The 23,105-nt window shown below is 54.1% G+C and overlaps 1 protein-coding gene across 1 annotated transcript in view; it reads right to left on the reverse strand.

The window, feature by feature from the left end:
- Positions 1 to 3,253: 3,253 nt before the first annotated feature.
- LOC134339798 (atlastin-3-like) overlaps positions 3,254 to 23,105 on the reverse strand; it is a 52,039-nt gene continuing 32,187 nt past the window's right edge. The window contains exons 10-14 of the mRNA XM_063036583.1: positions 20,997 to 21,124; positions 11,994 to 12,050; positions 10,325 to 10,396; positions 5,135 to 5,566; positions 3,254 to 3,510 (exon numbers count right to left, since the gene is read on the reverse strand). Of these exons, the coding sequence (XP_062892653.1) occupies positions 3,424 to 3,510; positions 5,135 to 5,566; positions 10,325 to 10,396; positions 11,994 to 12,050; positions 20,997 to 21,124 (776 nt within the window). The 3' untranslated portion in view covers positions 3,254 to 3,423. The remainder of the gene's footprint in view (positions 3,511 to 5,134; positions 5,567 to 10,324; positions 10,397 to 11,993; positions 12,051 to 20,996; positions 21,125 to 23,105) is intronic.

A 23,105-nucleotide genomic window follows, 5' to 3' on the forward strand; every position in this document is an offset into this window, starting at 1 on the left:
GTGAGGCTAAGCACAGCTTCAACGCCATTGTTGCTGCAAGTCTGCTGCCTCTGCTGTCCTCGGCCGAATCAAAGCTGGTGACGGATCGGCAGGTAGGAGGGAGATTGAAAATCCGGCTGAGTGGTGGCACCACAACCACCTCTCACTCAAGGAGCTGATTATCGACTTCAGGAGGAGTGGGTCGGCAACTTTAAACTCCTCACTGTTATGATTTCAGAGATGTCCTAGGTCCAGCATATGATTATGAAGACACGTAGTCCTCTTTTATTGTCATTTGGTAATGCATGCATTAAGAAATGATACAATATTCCTCCGGTGTGATATCACAAAACACAGGACAGACCAAGACTGATAAAACTAACAAAACCACATATTTATAACATATAGTTACAACAGTGCAACAATACCATAACTTGATGAAGAAGTCCATGAGCACAGTGAAGTTCAAAGTTTCTCAAATGTCCCACGTCTCACGCAGACGGGAGAAGGAAGAAAAACTCTCCCTGCCCTGCCTGACCACGGTCCGACTCTGAGTCGTCCGAAAAATTCGAGCTCTGATCAGCTCTCCGACACCGAGTACCGGGCGCCATCTCTGTCCGAACGATTCGACCTCCTTCTCGGTCACCAACAGCAGGCAAGGCTGGGGATTTTGAGGCCTACCCTCCGGAAGATTCACAACCACACAGTAACGACAGCAGCGAACGGGTGTTTCAGAAATTTCTCCAGATGTCCCTCTGTGCTGTCACGTCCATTCTCCATCAAATCAGAATTGTCCACGGCCCCTATTTAACAGATACGATGTCATTCTTCACCAGAGGGCTGCGCACACGCAGGCGTGCCCCCATCTTCTCCTCCCGCCTTTATGAGTGCCATTACGAAGAACCACGGCAGTGCCTCTACTTCCTTAGAAGTTTGTGAAGACTTGGCATGACGTTTAAAACTTCGACATTATAGATGTGTAGTGGAGACTAGTTGCATCACAGCCTGGTGTAGAAACAGCAATGTTCTCGAACAGAAACCCTGCAACATGCAGTGGATACGGCCCAGTCCATGACGGGTAAAGCCCTCCCCACCATTGAGCACATCTACAAGGAGTGCTGTCCCAGGAAAGCAGCATCCATCGTCAGGGACCACCCAGGACATGCTCTCTTCTCACTGCTGCCATCAGAAAGAAGGTACAGGAGCCTCAGGGCTCACACCACCAGGTTCAGGAACAGTTACTACCCCTCAGCCATCAGGCCCCCGAACCAGAGGGGATAACTTCACTCAAATTCACTCGCCCCGGAACTGAACTGTTCCCACAACGCATGGACTCACTTCCAAGGATTTGTCATCTCACTTTCTCAATATTTATCGCTAATTTTCTTCTCTTTTAAATTTGTGCAGTCCGTTGTCCTTCGCACACTGGTTGGGACCGGTCTTTCATTGATTCTGTTTGGTCTCTTGGATTTGCTATGTGTGCCCACAAGAAAACCAATCTCGGGGTTGTATATGATGGCATTGATGGTCAATTAACTTGGGACTTTGAACAGTACAGTACAGGCCCTTCAGCCCACAACATTGTGCTAACCCTTTTCTCTACTCCCAAGATCAATCTAACCCTTCCCTTCCATTTTCCTATCAAGTATTTAAGAATTTCTTAGACGTCGCTGCCTCTACCACTGCCTCTGACAGGCTGTTCCACACCCCCCCGACTCTCTGTGTGTGAGAAACTACCGCTGACATCCCCTCCTCAGACTTTCCTCCAATCACCTTACAATTATGCCCCCTTGTACTAGCCATTCTGCGAAAAATCTCTGACTGTCCACTCGATATACGCCTCTTCCCGTCTCAAATCACCTCTCATCTTCCCTCACTCCATAGAGGAAAGTTCTCGCTCGCTCAACCTCTCCTCGTAAGACGCGCTCTCGAATCCAGGCAGCATCCTGGTGAATCTCCTCTGTGCCTCCTCTAAAGCCTCCACATCCTCCCTCTAACGGGGCAGCCAGAATCGAACACAATCCTCCGAGTGGAGTCTAACCGGGGTTTTCCAGATCTGCAACATTACCTCACGGCTCTCAAACTCAACCCCCCCCCCCGCCCCCGACTAACGAAGGCCAGCTTCTTAAGTACGCCTTCTTAACCACCCTATCAACTTGGACGGCAGCTTTGAGGGATCGATCGACGCAGACCTCCCACTCTGCAGAAACTCATTTCACAGAGGTAGCACCCCCGCCCCCTGCAACCCCATATTCACCCCCCCCCGACCCCAGTCGACCTCCAAAGGTGTATGCAAATCTTTGTTTCGTGATTTTGTCTAATCTGTAAACCAAGTTGGGTATATGCAAAACATGTGATGTTAAAATATGTACTTATATTATCATGGAGTCCTTTTTTATTCTATTACAACTTTAAGCAAGTCTACAGTGAGTTTGGCCTCATCACGTAGGACATCAATAGAGTAGCTCCTTAGCAGCTAGCCAGCTACTTTAAATAACGTTAGCTATGCTAATGAACGAATGATACCAGTTAAACTCACCTCAACATGACTTTTACAGTCTTAACCCACCATGGGCAATAGAAAGGTCACTGTTGCAAACAGTGCAGCCAGCAACACTGTCATTATTTTTGAGGTCGACTGTAAAGCCCGCCCACAGAGAAAATTGATAGGTCTATTTAGCACGAAGAGAGACCAATCAGGATGCTCCCTCTTGCTCCCCGTCTTCCTCTCAAAAAAATCCATTTCCAGGTTATTGTATATAATTTGCGGGCGTCAGGGAGCCGCTATCAATATGCGGGAGACTCCCGGAACTTCCGAGATGAGGTGGGATGTCTGTGAACGTGGACCCCAAGGTCCCTCTGTACCACCACACTGCTAAGAATCCTGCCCTTAACCCCCGCAGTCTCCACCTTCCAAAGTGAATCGCTTCACGCTTTTTTGGGCTGAGTTCCATCTGCCACTTTCAGCCCAGCTCAGCAACCTGTCAATGCCCCTTTGAGGAGCTGAGGCCTGCATAGATCGGTCTTGATCCTATTGACGGCCTAGAGCGGCCTGGGCTGTCTGCTTCTTTCCCCGTGTGTGTGTGTGTGTGTGTGTGTGTGTGTGTGTGTGTGTATAAGATGGTGGCGGAGCTGCCTATTACAACTCTTGGGAGAGACGTAGGGAGCAGCCAGAGAACACCGAGTTGTCCATCCCCGTCAGGAGGTGCCCAGAATGGTGGGTAACAAAGAGGCCTCGGCCTGTACATGGTCCAATTTCTTTATTTGCTTCCGGCCCCCACCTGTCCCCTCCAGTGGTCGATGGTTCCTTCGTGGGCGGGCAGAGCCATTCAGAGACCGTGCTCAGCATGTCGAGGACTCCAGGCGCAGCGGCGGGCGAGTCCCGTCCGAAGGCGAGGGGGTCGGGCTGTTGGGGCGTTGGGTTGGAGACTGGCCGCGGGTCTGCTAACTCCTCCCGGCGGCACGAGCCAAGCCCACCAGGACGGTGTTGGGGGGCATGGAGAAGTAGCGGCTGATGATCAGGTTGGCGACCTGGAACGGGCGTTGAAAGACCAGTCAGTCGGCGCGCACGAGACGCAGCAGGCAGAGAGGCGACCCCATTGGTAGAGGGAGCGGGGAGTTGAGACGCTTCACAAGCAAGGCCCTGCTTTTGAAATGGGGCCTCCATTACAGGGCAGGGACCCCTGTGCACAGCAAGATCCATCCAACAGACTAGATGGTCTGCTGTTGGTTACCCCAGCGTGCTGGGAGGGGTGGCGAGGGGACGTGGAGAACCTCTTTTTGAGCTGAGATACAGACAGGACCTCAGCCTAAAGATTAACCTCCCTCCTGCCCGCCCACCCTTCACCCCCGCATGGCGCAGAACTCCTCGCGGCTCACTCTACAGGAGGTCTTCACCCTACAAAGCCAGCGGGGGAAAGGCAGGTTTCGTGGACTCTTGCTGTGCTGTTTCTATGACGATCCCAAGCCAACAAACAACCTGCTGGAAGAGAGGCGATGGCGGCGGGGTTGGGGACGGGGGACCGGGGTGGGGTGGATTATTGACATTCCCAGTCGGAAGGAAGCCTGCTTTGGGAATTGAGGACGGACAGGAGGGAAAAGTTCCTCCGGGCAAGCTGGTGGGATGGAGAGGGACTGTCGACATTCCCGGTCGAAACCCAGCTTCGGGAACCGAGGGTGGAGGTTGAGGGAGCTCTCCAGTGGGTGTGGAGGGTGGAGGGGGATGGAGGGGAGAGAACTCCTCCAGTAGGTAGTGAGTGCGGAGGATGGAGGGAGTGGGAGTTCCTCCTGCAGTTCCTGCATGTCCCGCTCCAGATTCCGGCTCCTGAAACCTCGGGTCCCCGCAGGTGGGAGCTCGAGACCCCGACCCGAACACAAAGGGCAGTCGGGTGGTGACGTCCCGCAGCCTGGCGTGGGGGGGAGGCTCCCGGCCCGTGAGCGCCTTCGTCCGAGGGGGCAGAAATGAAGATTAAACACAAGAGGCTCTGTAGACGCTGGAAATCCAGGGCAACACACACAAAATGCAGGAGGAACTCAGCAGGTCGGGCAGCATCTATGGAGGGGGAATAGACGGTCGACGTTTCGAGCCGAGACCCTTCATCGGGACTTCATCGATCATGGAGATTTGCTTGGTGAGGCTCTGATTACTTGCATTGATAAATTCCCATTCGTCATTATAACCAGGAGAAAAATGGGAGCATTATTTCTATTGAAATATTTTGATTTCGACTTGAGTTACGGGGGAAAGCTTGAGTACTTTAGTCCCTGGAGCATAGGAGAATGAGGGGGGATTTGATAGGGGTACACAGAGTTATGTGGGATTTAGATAGGGTGTTCGCAAGCAAGCTGATTCCCCTCAGGGTGGGAGAGACTGGAACTGGAGACTAATGGTGAAAGGTGAATTACTTAAGGAGAACGTTGGGCGGGGGGAGTTTATTCACTTAGAGGTCGGTGCAAGTGTGGAATGAGTTGGATGTGGTTCTGTTGTGACATTTGAGAAAAGTTTGGAGAGGTACGTGAATGGGATGGAGTTTCGTTTGGATGTGGGGAGGAAGAAGACAGGGCTTGGCAGAAGACTGGGCGGGCACGGGCTAGAAGGGCCGAAGGGCCTGCTTCTGTGGACCCCAACCCCAACCCCGCGAGAGCGGGTACTCACCCCGCCGAGGATGGAATCGCTGACGGCGTCGATGACCTCCCCCAGGAGCGGGCCCCGCCCCGTGTATTTAATGTACAGCCAGCTCATCAGCGTCAGCAGGGCCATGCCGTTGAAGAAGTCGAAGAGGACCGTGAGGAAGCCCAGCCCGAGGAGGCCGACGAAGCCCGACAGGAGGTGCATGCTGACGATGATCAGCAGCATGGCGGCCGGCGTCCGCACCAGGCTGGCGAAGTTCTTGCTGCGGTTCAACTTGGCGTAGCTGTCGAGCAGCTCGTCGATCTCGGCCTCCAGCTGCTCCTGGTAGCGCTGGCTCAGCCCGCGGCCGCCCATCTTCCTCATCGTGCGGAACTTCTCCACGGCCGTCTCCCGGTACACCAGGTGCCGCTCCCGCAGCTTGGAGGGCGCCAGGTACGCCTTGTCGCCCCCGCACAGCTGGAAACGCACGTCGACACGACTCATGGCCGGAACAAAAGACGGCGGGGGAAGGGCCCCTCCCGAGTCTCGGACGGAAACGTGGATGGGTGGGTCGGACAGGGCAATGATCGGCGGTGCTGTGGGAGGCGGACCGAGCGGGGTGCGGAGCACGGAGGCTTCGAGGCCCGGTGGCCAAAGCCCAGGGTCTCAAGTCCACTGGGGAAGGTGGAGGCCGCAGACCCGGGGGTCAAAGCCCAGGGTCTTGAGTCCACTGGGGAAAGTGGAGGCCACAGGCCCCATGGCTGAAGCCCAGGGTCTCGAGTCCACTGGGGAAGGTGGAGGCCGCAGACCCGCAGGCCCGGGGTTCAAAGCCCAGGGTCTTGAGTCCACTGGGGAAGTCGGAGGCCACAGGCCCCGTGGCTGAAGCCCAGGGTCTTGAGTCCACTGGGGAAGGTGGAGGCCACAGGCCCCGTGGCTGAAGCCCAGGGTCTCGAGTCCACTGGGGAAGTCGGAGGCCACAGGCCCGGTGGAGGCCGGCAGCCTGCCCTGCGGCTGGGGGGGGACTGCCTGCGTGTGTGAGCGGGTGGGGCTGGCAGGAAAGGAACCTGGTGTCGCTGGTGTTGCTCTGCTGAGCGGGTTGGCGCTGGGACATGTTGGTTGTTAGCACAGACGACGCATTTCGCTGGGTGCCTCGGCGGACAGGTGGGGAATAAATAAATCTGAACCCAAACGTGGGAGGGCACGAGGACAGGCCCCGTGGCCCACGATCTTGAGCCCAAACTGATTAAAAGTCCCGTGTGTGTGTGTGTGTGTGTGTGTGTGTGTGTGTGTGTGTGGGGGGGGGGGGTAATGCTACCACAGTGCCAGTGATACAGGTTCAATTCCCGTCGCTGTCTGGAGGGAGTTTGTACGTTCTCTCCCCGTGACCGCGTGGGTTTCCTCTGGGTGCTCCGGTTTCCCCCCACAGTCCAAAGCCGTTCGGATTAGCAGGTTAAATAGTCACACTGGACAGAGCGGGCTCGTTGGGCCGGGAGGGCACTGTATCCCGGAATCAAGTTAAATTCTGCCGACACAAGTCCTCTCACCCATTCCCTCCCTCTTAAACATGTCTCTCCTACTTGCAGCTAACACCACCCCTGGCATCACATTCCAGACACCTGAAAGGGAGATGGTTGTGGTGGTTGGAGGTCAATCATCTCACCCTCAGGGTTTCGCTGCAGGAGTTCCTCAGGGAAGTGTTCTAGGACCGATCATCTTCATCTGATTCGTCGATGACCTTCGTTCCCGTCACAAGGTCAGAAGTGGGGATGTTCGCAGGTGACTGCACGATGTTCCGCACCATTCGCGACTCCTCAGATGGTGAAGCAGTTCAGACCCAAATGCAGCAGGACCCGGACCATATCCAGGCTCGGGCTGACAAGTAACTTTCGGGCCACACAAGTGCCAGGCAATGACCATCTCCAACAAGAGAGGCTCCGACTATCGTTCACATTCAGCGCGGCATCACCATCACTGAATCCCTGACTATCAACATCCTGGGGGCTACCATTGACAGGAAACTGAACTGGTCTAGAAGTATAAACACCGTGTCTACCAGAGCAGGTCAAAGGCCAGGAATCCTGTGGCGTGTAACTCACCTCCTGACTCCCCAGAGCCTGTCCACCATCGACAAGGCTCAGGTCAGGAGTGTAATGGAATACTCACCACTCGCCTGGGTGAGTGAAGCTCCATCAACACTCGAGAAGCTCGACACCATCCAGTACCAGGCAGCCCACTCGATTGGTACCCCTTCCACACGCGTCCAATCCCTCCACCATCCACGGACAGTTACAGCAGTGTGTACTATCTACAAGATGCACTGCAACAACACACCAACGTTCCTAAGGCAGCACCTTCCAGACCCACGACCACCACCATCTAGAAGGACAAGAACAGCAGATACCTGGGAACACCACCACTTGCAGATCCCCCTCCAAGTCACTCACCATCCTGACTTGGAAACATATCGTCATTCCTTAATTGTCACTGGGTCAAAATCGTGGAATTCCCTCCCTAACAGGTGTGCCTACGCCTCAGGGTCTGCAGTGATTCAAGAAGGCAGCTCATCACCCACCTTCCCAAGGGCAGCTAGGGATGGGCGATAAATGCTGGCTTAGCTGGTGCCCCCCACATCCCGTAAATGAATAATTTTTTTTAAAAAACACCAATCTCCTTCGAACATAACCTCCCTCCTTAAGGTATTGTGGGCAGACGAGAGTTTAGTCCAGTGTTACACCTTGAGGGGAACAGTAAACTGTTAATGACTTAACCCCTAACAGCGCTTTTGGTGTAAGGGGTTCCCTGGTCCATACCTCCCCGACAGAGGCTGCACACGTTGACAGAAGCCATAATTACCACCCCTGATTGGGCTGAGGTCAAGAGTCAGGAAGTGATGTTGTAACGTTGTAAAGCTCTCGTCCGGCCACATCTTGCGTTCAGTTCTGGTCGCCCCTTTACAGGAAGGGTGTTGAAGCTTTGGAGGGGTTCACTGGGGTGCTGCCGGCTTTAGAGAGCGTGGACTACCACGAGAGGCTGGATGAACTTGCGTTGTCTTCCCTGGAGTGGGGGAAGCTGAGGGGAGAGCTGACAGAGTTTTATAAGATATAGAGGCAGAATTAGGCCATTTGGCCCATCGAGTCTGCTCCGCCATTTCGCCATGGTTGATCATTTTTCCATCTCAGCCCCCAATCTCTAGCCTTCTCCCCAATATATCCCTTCATGCCCCGACAGGTCAAGAATCTATCAACCCCTGCCTTAGATGAAGTCCGTGACAGCCGCGAATTCCACAGATTCACCACGCTCTGGCTAAAGAAATCCCTCCTCGTCTCCGTTCTAAAAGGACGCCCCTCTATTCTGAGGCTGTCCCCTCTGGTCCCAGGCTCTCCCACCGGAGGTTACAAGGCTATAAGTGTTGTAGGTAGACAGCTGGTATGTTTTCCCAGGCTGAAATACCCAATACCATTTGAGGTAAGTTCAAAGGGGTTACGCGGGGCAAGTTTTCTACATGGGCGCCTGGAATGTACCGCCAGAGGTGGTAACAGAGGCAAATATGATAGAGCGTCTTGGACAGACACATGAATCTGCTGAGAATAGACAATAGGTGCAGGAGTAGGCCATTCGGCCCTTCGAGCCAGCCCCGCCATTCACTGTGATCATGGCTGATCATCCACAATCAGTATCCAGTTCCTGCCTTATCCCCGTATCCCTTCACTCCGCTATCTTTAAGAGCTCTATCTAACTCTTTTTTGAAAGAATCCAGAGAATTGGCCTCCACTGTCTTCTGGGGCAGAGCATTCCACAGAACCACAACCCTCTGTGTGAAAAAGTTTTTCCTCAACTCTGTTCTAAATGGCCTACCCTTTATTCTCAAACTGTGGCCTCTGGTTCTGGACTCCCCCAACATCGGGAATATGTTTTCTGCCTCTAGCGTGTCGAATCCCTTAATAATCTTATATGTTTCAATCAGATCCCCTCTCATCCTTCTAAATTCCAGCGTATACAACCCAAGTCGCTCCAATCTTTCAACATATGACAGTCCCGCCATCCCGGGAATTAACCTTGTGAACCTACGCTGCACTCCCTCAATAGCAAGAATGTCCTTCCTCAAATTTGGAGACCAAAACTGCACAGAATACTCCAGGTGTGGTCTTAGAAAGGAGGGTTATGGACACTGTGTCATCAGAAGGGAGTTGTCTGGTTAGGTGTTTGATTAACAGGACACAACATCGTGTGTTCTATGTTGTAGGACTGTTGTAGAGCACAGGAGACGGCCTCTCAGCCTCTGATCCTGTCACACCGGGAACAGGGGGAAGCCGTTTGGTCTCTTCACCCAGTTCCACCGTTCAGCTCGAAGGCAACCCAGGTAGGGCGGGCTGGAGACGATGTTTGCACTTGCGGGGAGGGGAGACAGTAACCCAACTAATGTGTCCCAAGTGAGGCTTCAGGAGATACTGCGTCTCCCTAAGCTGGGGCGGTGGGGTGGTGAGGGAGAATGGCACACCAGGGACAATGTCCTCACCTGGGGATGGCAAGGACTCGTTCGAAAGGGAACTGGACAGACGGTGTTGGGGAGAGTGGTGGGAGGAGGCCGGTACAGAACGAGGGGCTGAATGGCCTGCCTCTGAATGGGTGGGGGTAGTAGCACTGCCTCATAGATCCAGAGACGAGGGTTCGATCCTGCCCTCCGGAGGCTGTGTGTGTGTGTGTGTGTGTGTGTGTGTGTGTGTGTGTGTGTGTGTGTGATTTTTACGTTCCCTTCGTGACCGCGTAGGCCTCCTCCCCGTCGCCCCGGGTTCCTCCCACACCCCCCAGCAACGGGCCGGTTGATTCGAGGCTGTAAATGCCCCCTGTAAGTTAGAAGCTGAGGGGCAGGAACTGATGGGAAAGTAGGGGAGGAGAGTGAATGGGTTGACGACCGTCCTGGGCTCAGTCTGATTCCTGGAGAGCCACAGTCACCTCGCTGTGCGTCTCGGACAGCACAGAGGCTGGCCCTTCACCTTCATTAATTATCAACTGCCCCGAGGTTTCACCGACACCTCGAGGGGGGTGGGGGCGACCTACAGTGGCCAATTAACCCACCGGTGTCCGGTGTTTCTTGGGAAGGGGCGGCCCAGGGAGTTGTCGCGGGGACAAAGTGCAAACTCCACCCACCCACACACACACAGAGCCAGGGGTGGGGATGGGACCCAGGACCCTGGAGCCAAGTCCAAGGATAAGAGAACGAAGGGCAGTGCCTACCTCCTCCATGGCCTGCTGGTAGTAATCCTTGGCTGCAGCGAGGGCAGCCAGGTTGTTGGCTTCAGCTGTGGCCTGAGAGAGAGACAAACAGGGAACGTTAGGGCAGGCGGGCAGCCTCGACGCCCTGCTGACACGATCAGCACAGGGGGACAGAGACTGCGGTAAGGTGGGGGGTATCCCAGTTACTGGGGGGAGGGTGCAGCTTTTTCTAGAGCGGGCCCTCTCAAGGCCCAGAGGGCCGTGAGCCCCGGGTGGTGAGGCCACTGCTCCGAGCGTAGTTACGGACCTCAGTTCGGTCGGCGTTAAGGGGAGTGAATGATGAGGGGGGAGAGGGAGGGTGGGGAGGGAGGGAGAGGGAGAGCAGCTCTGCGGAAAAGGTAAGAGTTAGCGAGTTGCGGATACACGGGGGGGGAGGAGACACTTGTGGACTGTGCCACCGCCCCCCCATCCCAGACGCAGCGACACCCTTCGCCGTATCTTTCCAAGTAGAAACGACAAGTGTAAGGAACTTGTGAAACGCTGGGCTAGGCTGCCCGGGGCAAGTGTGGGAAGGGTCCAGGTCCAGGGGACGGGGAAGGGAGACAGGACAGGAGGGGAGGGGAGAGGGTGGAGGGAAGAGGGGAAAGGGGGTCGGGGAGATGGGAGAGGGAGGGAAGGGAAGAGGGGAGAGGGGAAGAGAGAGGGGCGTGAGGAGAGGCAAGGAGAAGAAAGGGTGGGGAGGGGACGGAGGGGGAGAGATGGGATGGGGAGAGGAGGGGAGGCGAAAGAGGAGAGATGGGGTGGGGAAAGGAGGAGGGGAGAGATTGGATGGGGAGGGGGGAAGGAGGAAGAAATGGGATGGGGAAGGAAGGGAAGAGGGAAGGGGTGGGGTAGGGGAGGGATGGGAGAGATGAGATGGGAGGGGAGGGAGGAGGGAAGAGGAGAGAAATGGGATGGGGAGGGGAGAGGGGAGGAAAGGGGGAGGGGAGATGAGGAGGGAAGAGGGAAGGGGTGGGGTAGGGGAGGGATGGGAGGGAGGAGGAAAGAGGAGAGAAATGGGATGGGGAGGGGAGAGGGGAGGAAAGGGGGAGGGGAGATGAGGAGGGAAGAGGGGAGAGGGGCTGTGGAGGGGAGGGATGATGGGAGAGATGAGATGGGAGGGGAGGGAGGAAGGAAGAAGAGAGAAATGGGATGGGGAGGGGGGAGGGGACAGGGGAGAGGGGCAGGGGAGGGAGGAGGGAAAGGGGAAGGGAGGGAAGATGGGAGAGATGGAGAGGGAAGGGGAGGGGAGAGGGGAGGAAAGGGGGGAGGGGAGATGAGGAGGGAAGAGGGGAGAGGGGTGTGGAGGGGAGGAAGGAGGGAAGAGGGGAAACGGGGTGGGGAGAGGGGAGAGGGGAGAGGGGAAACGGGGTGGGGGAGAGGAGAGAGGGGGTGTGGAGGGGAGGGGACAGAGGAAGAGTGAGTGTGGGGGGGGGAGAGAAAGGGGAGGTGAAGAAGCTAAGAGATAACCCATCCCAGTGAGTGAACTCCGGGGACGGGGAAATCTGAGACCCCAGGCCAGCGGGTACACCCGAGCACTGGTTTCCAACCTCAGTGGGTTCCTGCAGCCACTTGCGGCAGTGGTGGGGGGGGGCGTTATTTCCGGCTGAAAGGAGGAAGGACCTGGTCAGGCTGAACGGAAGGGTCTTACCTCCAGAATGGACCTGGGATGCGGCAGATCCTCCCCTTGGAAAACCTTGACGTAAGCCTGAGGAAACATCGGAAAGCAAGACAACAGGACGGTGCTGTGAAGGCCTGGGTGCATCCGGGGCAGGGCACTCGCGGGACAGGCTGCAGTTTCGGATCTGCCGGGGCGGGAGGTGGGGAGAGGGCAGGTCCAGCCCCCGGCGTGTACGAGCTGGGGTGGGGAGGGGAGGGGGGAGGGTCAGGCATCTCTGCGCTAACTCCGACCCCACCCTCCCGCCACCACCAGGGCCACGGCAACACTCTCAGACCCCGCGTCACCTTCAGACACGAATATTCCAGGGGCGGTCTGTCCTCTGCCACCTGTCTGCTGCTGTCATGTTGGCTCTGGGTCACAGAACAGGACAGCACAGGCCCTTCAGCCCATAATGCTGTGCCAGCCCTCCGACTAACTCCAGGATCAATCTAACCCTTCCCTCCCACTTCGCCAAATATCTGACATTGTTTTCTGGCAACGACCATCAAGGAGGAGGTACAGAAACGTGAAGATACACGCTCAACGCTTTGGTGACAGCTTCTCCCCTTCTGATATCAGATTTCCGAATGGGCAACAAACCCATGAACACTGTCTCACTGCTTGCTCTCTTCTACTTTTTAAAATGTTTCTCATCGTAACTTAACAGTAATTTTTTTAAAGTCTTGTTCTGCAAAACAGTAAGTCATAGAACCGATCCTGATCCTGGCCTTTTGAGTGAAAGGGAAGGATTTGGGAAGAGAAGTCGGGGGTCTCATGGTCCCGGTCTCCCTGAATAACAGAACAGATTGGAAGGGCCGAACGTTCCCTTAATCCCTTGCAGAGTGAGAGGTTCAAAGTTTAGTGGGGCTTTGATCTCCTCTGAGACCGACAGTCAGTTCGCCTCTCCTGCGGGCTGCCCCCAGCACATAAAGCACAGGAGCAGAAATAGGCCATTCAGCCCATCGAGCCCACTCTGCCACTCGACCATTATCCCTCTCAACTCTATTCTCCTGCCTGCTTCCCAGGGTCTTTCACGCCCTGACTTATCAAGAACCTTTCAATCTCTGCTTTAGATATACCCAATGACTTGGCCTGCGATAAATTCCACAGATTCATCACCCTCTGGCTAAAAAATTCCTCCCCATCTCTGTTCTAAAGGGACGTTCTTCTGTTCTGAGGCTCTGCCCTCTGGTCCCAGACTCCCCCACTATAGGAAACATCCTCTCCACATCCGCTCTATCTGTGCCCTCTGGTCCCAGACTCCCCCACTATAGGAAACATCCTCTCCATGTCCACTCTATCTGTGCCCTCTGGTCCTAGACTCCCCCACTACAGGAAACATCCTCTCCACGTCCACTCTATCTGTGTCCTCTGGTCCTAGACTCCCCCACTACAGGAAACATCCTCTCCACGTCCACTCTATCTGTGTCCTCTGGTCCTAGACTCCCCCACTACAGGAAACATCCTCTCCACGTCCACTCTATCTGTGTCCTCTGGTCCTAGACTCCCCCACTACAGGAAACATCCTCTCCACGTCCACTCTACCTGTGTCCTCTGGTCCTAGACTCCCCCACTACAGGAAACATCCTCTCCACGTCCACTCTATCTGTGTCCTCAGGTCCTAGACTCCCCCACTACAGGAAACATCCTCTCCACGTCCACTCTATCTGTGTCCTCTGGTCCTAGACTCCCCCACTACAGGAAACATCCTCTCCACGTCCACTCTATCTGTGTCTTCTGGTCCTAGACTCCCCCACTACAGGAAACATCCTCTCCACGTCCACTCTATCTGTGTCCTCTGGTCCTAGACTCCTCCACTATGGGAAACATCCTCTCCACATCCACTCTATCTGTACCCTCTGGTCCAAGGCTCCCCACTATAGGAAACATCCTCTCCACATCCACTCTGTCTGTTTCCTCTGGTCCTAGACTCCCCCACTACAGGAAACATCCTCTCCACGTCCACTCTGTCTGTGTCTTCTGGTCCTAGACTCCCCCACTACAGGAAACATCCTCTCCACGTCCACTCTATCTGTGTCCTCTGGTCCTAGACTCCCCCACTATAGGAAACATCCGCTCCACATCCACTCTATCTGCGTCCTCTGGTCCTAGACTCCCCCACTACAGGAAACTTCCTCTCCACATCCACTCTATCTGTGTCCTCTGGTCCTAGACTCCCCCACTATAGGAAACATCCTCTCCACCTCCACTCTGTCTGTGTCCTCTGGTCCTAGACTCCCCCACTATAGGAAACATCCTCTCCACGTCCACTCTATCTGTGTCCTCTGGTCCTAGACTCCCCCACTACAGGAAACATCCTCTCCACGTCCACTCTGTCTGTGTCCTCTGGTCCTAGACTCCCCCACTACAGGAAACATCCTCTCCACGTCCACTCTGTCTGTGTCCTCTGGTCCTAGACTCCCCCACTACAGGAAACATCCTCTCCACATCCACTCTGTCTGTGTCCTCTGGTCCTAGACTCCGCCACTACAGGAAACATCCTCTCCACGTCCACTCTATCTGCGTCCTCTGGTCCTAGACTCCCCCACTACAGGAAACTTCCTCTCCACGTCTACTCTATCTGTGTCCTCTGGTCCTAGACTCCCCCTCTAGAGGAAACATCCTCTCCACGTCCACTCTATCTGTGTCCTCTGGTCCGAGACTCTCCCACTATAGGAAACATCCTCTCCACGTCCACTCTGTCTGTGTCCTCTGGTCCTAGACTCCCCCACTATAAGAAACATCCTCTCCACGTCCACTCTATCTGTGTCCTCTGGTCCTAGACTCCTCCACTATGGGAAACATCCTCTCCACATCCACTCTATCTGTGTCCTCTGGTCCTAGACTCCCCCACTATAGGAAACATCCTCTCCACCTCCACTCTGTCTGTGTCCTCTGGTCCTAGACTCCCCCACTATAGGAAACATCCTCTCCACGTCCACTCTATCTGTGTCCTCTGGTCCTAGACTCCCCCACTACAGGAAACATCCTCTCCACGTCCACTCTGTCTGTGTCCTCTGGTCCTAGACTCCCCCACTACAGGAAACATCCTCTCCACGTCCACTCTGTCTGTGTCCTCTGGTCCTAGACTCCCCCACTACAGGAAACATCCTCTCCACATCCACTCTGTCTGTGTCCTCTGGTCCTAGACTCCGCCACTACAGGAAACATCCTCTCCACGTCCACTCTATCTGCGTCCTCTGGTCCTAGACTCCCCCACTACAGGAAACTTCCTCTCCACGTCTACTCTATCTGTGTCCTCTGGTCCTAGACTCCCCCTCTAGAGGAAACATCCTCTCCACGTCCACTCTATCTGTGTCCTCTGGTCCGAGACTCTCCCACTATAGGAAACATCCTCTCCACGTCCACTCTGTCTGTGTCCTCTGGTCCTAGACTCCCCCACTATAGGAAACATCCTCTCCACGTCCACTCTATCTGTGTCCTCTGGTCCTAGACTCCTCCACTATGGGAAACATCCTCCCCACATCCACTCTGTCTGTTTCCTCTGGTCCTAGACTCCCCCACTACAGGAAACATCCTCTCCACGTCCACTCTGTCTGTGTCTTCTGGTCCTAGACTCCCCCACTACAGGAAACATCCTCTCCACGTCCACTCTATCTGCGTCCTCTGGTCCTAGACTCCCCCACTACAGGAAACTTCCTCTCCACATCTACTCTATCTGTGTCCTCTGGTCCGAAACTCTCCCACTATAGGAAACATCCTCTCCACGTCCACTCTGTCTGTGTCCTCTGGTCCTAGACTCCGCCACTACAGGAAACATCCTCTCCACATCCACTATGTCTGTGTCCTCTGGTCCTAGACTCCGCCACTACAGGAAACATCCTCTCCACATCCACTTTCTCTGTGTCCTCTGGTCGTAGACTCCCCCACTATAGGAAACATCTTCTCCACATCCACTCTCTCTGTGTCCTCTGGTCCTAGACTCCCCCACTATAGGAAACATCCTCTCCACGTCCACTCTGTCTGTGTCCTCTGGTCCTAGACTCCCCCACTATAGGAATCATCCTCTCCACGTCCACTCTATCTGTGTCCTCTGGTCCTAGACTCCCCCACTACAGGAAACATCCTCTCCACGTCCACTCTGTCTGTGTCCTCTGGTCCTAGACTCCCCCACTACAGGAAACATCCTCTCCACGTCCACTCTGTCTGTGTCCTCTGGTCCTAGACTCCCCCACTACAGGAAACATCCTCTCCACATCCACTCTGTCTGTGTCCTCTGGTCCTAGACTCCGCCACTACAGGAAACATCCTCTCCACGTCCACTCTATCTGCGTCCTCTGGTCCTAGACTCCCCCACTACAGGAAACTTCCTCTCCACGTCCACTCTATCTGTGTCCTCTGGTCCTAGACTCCCCCACTACAGGAAACTTCCTCTCCACATCTACTCTATCTGTGTCCTCTGGTCCTAGACTCCCCCTCTAGAGGAAACATCCTCTCCACGTCCACTCTATCTGTGTCCTCTGGTCCGAGACTCTCCCACTATAGGAAACATCCTCTCCACGTCCACTCTGTCTGTGTCCTCTGGTCCTAGACTCCCCCACTATAGGAAACATCCTCTCCACGTCCACTCTATCTGTGTCCTCTGGTCCTAGACTCCTCCACTATGGGAAACATCCTCTCCACATCCACTCTGTCTGTTTCCTCTGGTCCTAGACTCCCCCACTACAGGAAACATCCTCTCCACGTCCACTCTGTCTGTGTCTTCTGGTCCTAGACTCCCCCACTACAGGAAACATCCTCTCCACGTCCACTCTATCTGCGTCCTCTGGTCCTAGACTCCCCCACTACAGGAAACTTCCTCTCCACATCTACTCTATCTGTGTCCTCTGGTCCGAAACTCTCCCACTATAGGAAACATCCTCTCCACGTCCACTCTGTCTGTGTCCTCTGGTCCTAGACTCCGCCACTACAGGAAACATCCTCTCCACATCCACTCTGTCTGTGTCCTCTGGTCCTAGACTCCGCCACTACAGGAAACATCCTCTCCACATCCACTCTCTCTGTGTCCTCTGGTCCTAGACTCCCCCACTATAGGAAACATCTTCTCCACATCCACTCTCTCTGTGTCCTCTGGTCCTAGACTCCCCCACTATAAGAAACATCCTCTCCACGTCCACTCTCTCTGTGTCCTCTGGTCCTAGACTCCCCCACTATAGGAAACATCCTCTCCACGTCCACTCTGTCTGTGTCCTCTGGTCCTAGACTCCCCCACTACAGGAAACATCCTCTCCACGTCCACTCTGTCTGTGTCCTCTGGTCCTAGACTCCCCCACTACAGGAAACATCCTCTCCACGTCCACTCTATCTGCGTCCTCTGGTCCTAGACTCCCCCACTACAGGAAACTTCCTCTCCACGTCCACTCTATTTGCGTCCTCTGGTCCTAGACTCCCCCACTACAGGAAACTTCCTCTCCACATCTACTCTATCTGTGTCCTCTGGTCCTAGACACCCCCTCTAGAGGAAACATCCTCTCCACGTCCACTCTATCTGTGTCCTCTGGTCCGAGACTCTCCCACTATAGGAAACATCCTCTCCACGTCCACTCTATCTGTGTCCTCTGGTCCTAGACTCCCCCACTATAGGAAACATCCTCTCCACGTCCACTCTCTCTGTGTCCTCTGGTCCTAGACTCCCCCACTATAGGAAACATCCTCTCCACGTCCACTCTGTCTGTGTCCTCTGGTTCTAGACTCTCCCACTATAGGAAACATCCTCTCCACATCCACTCTATCTGTGTCCTCTGGTCCTAGACTCCCCCACTATAGGAAACATCCTCTCCACGTCCACTCTATCTGCGTCCTCTGGTCCTAGACTCCCCCACTACAGGAAACTTCCTCTCCACGTCCACTCTATCTGCGTCCTCTGGTCCGAAACTCTCCCACTATAGGAAACATCCTCTCCACGTCCACTCTATCTGTGTCCTCTGGTCCTAGACTCCCCCACTATAGGAAACATCTTCTCCACATCCACTCTATCTGTGTCCTCTGGTCCTAGACTCCCCCACTATAGGAAACATCCTCTCCACCTCCACTCTGTCTGTGTCCTCTGGTCCTAGACTCCCCCACTATAGGAAACATCCTCTCCACGTCCACTCTATCTGTGTCCTCTGGTCCTAGACTCCCCCACTACAGGAAACATCCTCTCCACGTCCACTCTGTCTGTGTCCTCTGGTCCTAGACTCCCGCACTACAGGAAACATCCTCTCCACGTCCACTCTGTCTGTGTCCTCTGGTCCTAGACTCCCCCACTACAGGAAACATCCTCTCCACATCCACTCTGTCTGTGTCCTCTGGTCCTAGACTCCGCCACTACAGGAAACATCCTCTCCACGTCCACTCTATCTGCGTCCTCTGGTCCTAGACTCCCCCACTATAGGAAACATCCTCTCCACATCCACTCTGTCTGTGTCCTCTGGTCCTAGACTCCCCCACTATAGGAAACATCCTCTCCACGTCCACTCTATCTGTGTCCTCTGGTCCTAGACTCCCCCACTACAGGAAACTTCCTCTCCACGTCTACTCTATCTGTGTCCTCTGGTCCTAGACTCCCCCTCTAGAGGAAACATCCTCTCCACGTCCACTCTGTCTGTGTCCTCTGGTCCGAGACTCTCCCACTATAGGAAACATCCTCTCCACGTCCACTCTATCTGTGTCCTCTGGTCCTAGACTCCTCCACTATGGGAAACATCCTCTCCACATCCACTCTGTCTGTTTCCTCTGGTCCTAGACTCCCCCACTACAGGAAACATCCTCTCCACGTCCACTCTGTCTGTGTCTTCTGGTCCTAGACTCCCCCACTACAGGAAACATCCTCTCCACGTCCACTCTATCTGCGTCCTCTGGTCCTAGACTCCCCCACTACAGGAAACTTCCTCTCCACATCTACTCTATCTGTGTCCTCTGGTCCGAAACTCTCCCACTATAGGAAACATCCTCTCCACGTCCACTCTGTCTGTGTCCTCTGGTCCTAGACTCCGCCACTACAGGAAACATCCTCTCCACATCCACTCTGTCTGTGTCCTCTGGTCCTAGACTCCGCCACTGCAGGAAACATCCTCTCCACATCCACTCTCTCTGTGTCCTCTGGTCCTAGACTCCCCCACTATAGGAAACATCTTCTCCACATCCACTCTCTCTGTGTCCTCTGGTCCTAGACTCCCCCACTATAGGAAACATCCTCTCCACGTCCACTCTCTGTGTGTCCTCTGGTCCTAGACTCCCCCACTATAGGAAACATCCTCTCCACGTCCAGTCTGTCTGTGTCCTCTGGTGCTAGACTCCCCCACTACAGGAAACATCCTCTCCACGTCCACTCTGTCTGTGTCCTCTGGTCCTAGACTCCCCCACTACAGGAAACATCCTCTCCACGTCCACTCTGTCTGTGTCCTCTGGTCCTAGACTCCCCCACTACAGGAAACATCCTCTCCACGTCCACTCTGTCTGTGTCCTCTGGTCCTAGACTCCCCCACTACAGGAAACATCCTCTCCACGTCCACTCTATCTGCGTCCTCTGGTCCTAGACTCCCCCACTACAGGAAACTTCCTCTCCACGTCCACTCTATCTGCGTCCTCTGGTCCTAGACTCCCCCACTACAGGAAACTTCCTCTCCACATCTACTCTATCTGTGTCCTCTGGTCCTAGACTCCCCCTCTAGAGGAAACATCCTCTCCACGTCCACTCTATCTGTGTCCTCTGGTCCGAGACTCTCCCACTATAGGAAACATCCTCTCCACGTCCACTCTATCTGTGTCCTCTGGTCCTAGACTCCCCCACTATAGGAAACATCCTCTCCACGTCCACTCTCTCTGTGTCCTCTGGTTCTAGACTCTCCCACTATAGGAAACATCCTCTCCACATCCACTCTATCTGTGTCCTCTGGTCCTAGACTCCCCCACTATAGGAAACATCCTCTCCACGTCCACTCTATCTGTGTCCTCTGGCCCTAGACTCCCCCACTATAGGAAACATCCTCTCCACGTCCACTCTGTCTGTGTCCTCTGGTCCTAGACTCCCCCACTACAGGAAACATCCTCTCCACGTCCACTCTGTCTGTGTCCTCTGGTCCTAGACTCCCCCACTATAGGAAACATCCTCTCCACGTCCACTCTATCTGTGTCCTCTGGTCCTAGACTCCCCCTCTACAGGAAACATCCTCTCCACGTCCACTCTATCTGTGTCCTCTGGTCCGAGACTCTCCCACTATAGGAAACATCCTCTCCACGTCCATTCTATCTGTGTCCTCTGGTCCTAGACTCCCCTACTATAGGAAACATCCTCTCCACGTCCACTCTCTCTGTGTCCTCTGGTCCTAGACTCTCCCACTATAGGAAACATCCTCTCCACGTCCACTCTCTCTGTGTCCTCTGGTCCTAGACTCCCCCACTACAGGAAACATCCTCTCCACGTCCACTCTATCTGTGTCCTCTGGTCCTAGACTCCCCCACTATAGGAAACATCCTCTCCACATCCACTCTCTCTGTGTCCTCTGGTCCTAGACTCCCCCACTATAGGAAACATCCTCTCCACGTCCACTCTATCTGTGTCCTCTGGTCCTAGACTCCCCCACTATAGGAAACATCCTCTCCACGTCCACTCTATCTGTGTCCTCTGGTCCTAGACTCCCCCACTATAGGAAACATCCTCTCCACATCCACTCTATCCAGGGCGTTCAATATTCAATAGGTTTCAATGAGAACCCTCTCTCATTCGTCTAAACTTCAGTCAGTAACGACACGTGGCCACCAGATACTCCTGGTACTGTAACCCCTTCATTCCCAGGATTATTCTCACGAACCTGGACACGGGTGCGTTGGTTGTTGAGACAAGTGAGAAACTTCACTGTATGTTTTGACCTACATCTGACCGATAAGTCCGAACGTGAATCTTTCTTCCCTGTCCCCCCACCTGTGAGGGACGGTAGCGTCTTGCCCGAGAGAGGCGGCCCTGCCACGGCCGGTCGGGAGGGAGCCTACCTTGAGGTACTCCAGCAGGTTCCTGCAGCTGACCTTCGCCCCGTTAATCTCCTTCTCCACCAGGTTCTCCGGGCTCAGCAGCAGTTGAACCAGGTCCTGGAGGTGGGTCTTGAATTCGTCTTCCATATCTGCCGCGAGATCGGCGCAGGGGGTTCAGCACCGGGCAAGGTGGGGAGAGAGGGGGGCACTGAGTGAGTTGGGCATTGCCCGCCCTGCCAGGCTCCCCCGCTCCCCTCCGAAGGGGAGGACTTGGCGGGCAGCAGCTGCCGGTCAGCCGCAGGGGTGGGTCGGGCAAGGGCGGGGATTGCAGGTGCTGGGATCGGGAGCAGAAACCAAGCTGCCGGGGGAGCTCGGGTGTGTTATTAGGTGGCTGAAGATGTCGGCGTGCCACAGCGATCAGTGTTGTCATCTCTATCAATGACCTGGATGAGTGTGACAAACCGCACCAGCAAATTTGTGGACGACACCCAGACTAGGGGAGCAGTGGACGGCGGGGAAGGCCGTCAAAACTTGCAGAGGGATCTGGACCAGCTGGGAAGATAGGCTGGAAAATGGCAGGTGGAATTTAATGCAGACGAGTGTGAGGTGTTTCACTGTGGGAGGACGAACCAGGGTACGTCTTGCACAGTTAGCAGTAGGGCGCTGAGGAGTACAGAGATCTGGGAATACAGGTCCATAATTCCGTGAAAGTAGCGACACAGGTCGTAAAGAGAACTTTTTGGCCTTGGTATTGAGTACAAGTATTCAATATTGGTATTATGTTTATCCGGTTATGTTATATGGCTCAGAATGTTTGACAATATCTAGTAACATGAGGAAACGAATTGTAGCAGCAGAGATGTGGTTTTTGAGGAGGATGCAAAGAATATCATGGACGGAACGAATATCTAACGAGGATGTCACGAACAGAGCAAACACAAAAAGAGAAATAATGTATGAGATCATGAAAAGGCAACGTGACTTCATTGGACATGTGATTAGGAAAGAGGAGTTAGAATGCACAGTAATTATGGGAAAGATTGAAGGGAAGAAAGCAAGATGAAGACAAAGACAAATGATGATGGAGACAGCAGCCAGAGAACTGGAAATGAATACCAATGGATTGATCCACTTGACCCGAAACAGGAGTGAGTAGGCCATGGCAGTCAAAGCTCAAACTGGGCACGGCACCTGATGATGATGATGATTGGGTACAGTAGTTGGGATGTTATGTTGAAGTTGCATAAGACGTTGGTGGGGCCTAATTTGGAGCATTGTGTGCAGTTTTGGTCACCTACCCACAGGAAAGACATAAACAAGGTTGAAAGAGTACAGAGAAAGTTTACAAGGATGTTGCCGGGTCTGGAGGACCTGAGTTAAAGGGAAAGACTGGATGGGTTAGGACTTTATTCCTTGGAACATAGAAGATTGAGAGGAGATTTGATAGAGGCATCCACAATTATGAGGAGTATAGACAGGGTAAATGCAAGCAGGCTTTTTCCACTGAGGTGGGGCAGGACTACAACCAGAGGCGATGGGTTAAGGGTGAAAGGTGAAAAGTTTAAGGGGAACACGGGGGGTGAACTTCTTCACTCAGAGGGCCGGGAGAGTGTGGGAAGAGCTGTCAGACCAAGAGGTGAATGCGAGGTTGATTTCAACGTCTAAGCGAAATTTGGGTGGGCACCTGGATGGTAGGGGTGTGGTCCTGGTGCAGGTCGACGGGAGTAGACGGTTTATATGGGTTCAGCATAGACTAGATGGACTGAAGGGCCTGTTTCTGTGCTGGACTTGTCTATGGCTCTAATGGTGATTAACATTCATTCTGGGTGTCTGGAGTGTGGGTGTGAAGGAGGAGGTGTGTGACAACTACATGTAATACAAAGGAAGCATTGTAGATACATCATAACTGGAGAGTTGTCCTTTTAGCAAATAAAAATGTCACATAATGTTGGGTCGGGAGGCTTCTTCTTCCAAGAGGCGTCAATAGGACTCCTGCCACTCATTTTTGTTAAATAAAACTCTTCTATGTCCACCAACTTCTCTCTGGTGACTTTATTCACATTACAACCATCGCCAACATACAGGGACACAAGATGCGACAGAGAGTGGTGGGACTCGGCTAATTTCATC

This window comes from Mobula hypostoma, chromosome 30, assembly GCF_963921235.1.
Source record: "Mobula hypostoma chromosome 30, sMobHyp1.1, whole genome shotgun sequence".
Taxonomy (NCBI): Eukaryota; Metazoa; Chordata; class Chondrichthyes; order Myliobatiformes; family Myliobatidae; genus Mobula; species Mobula hypostoma.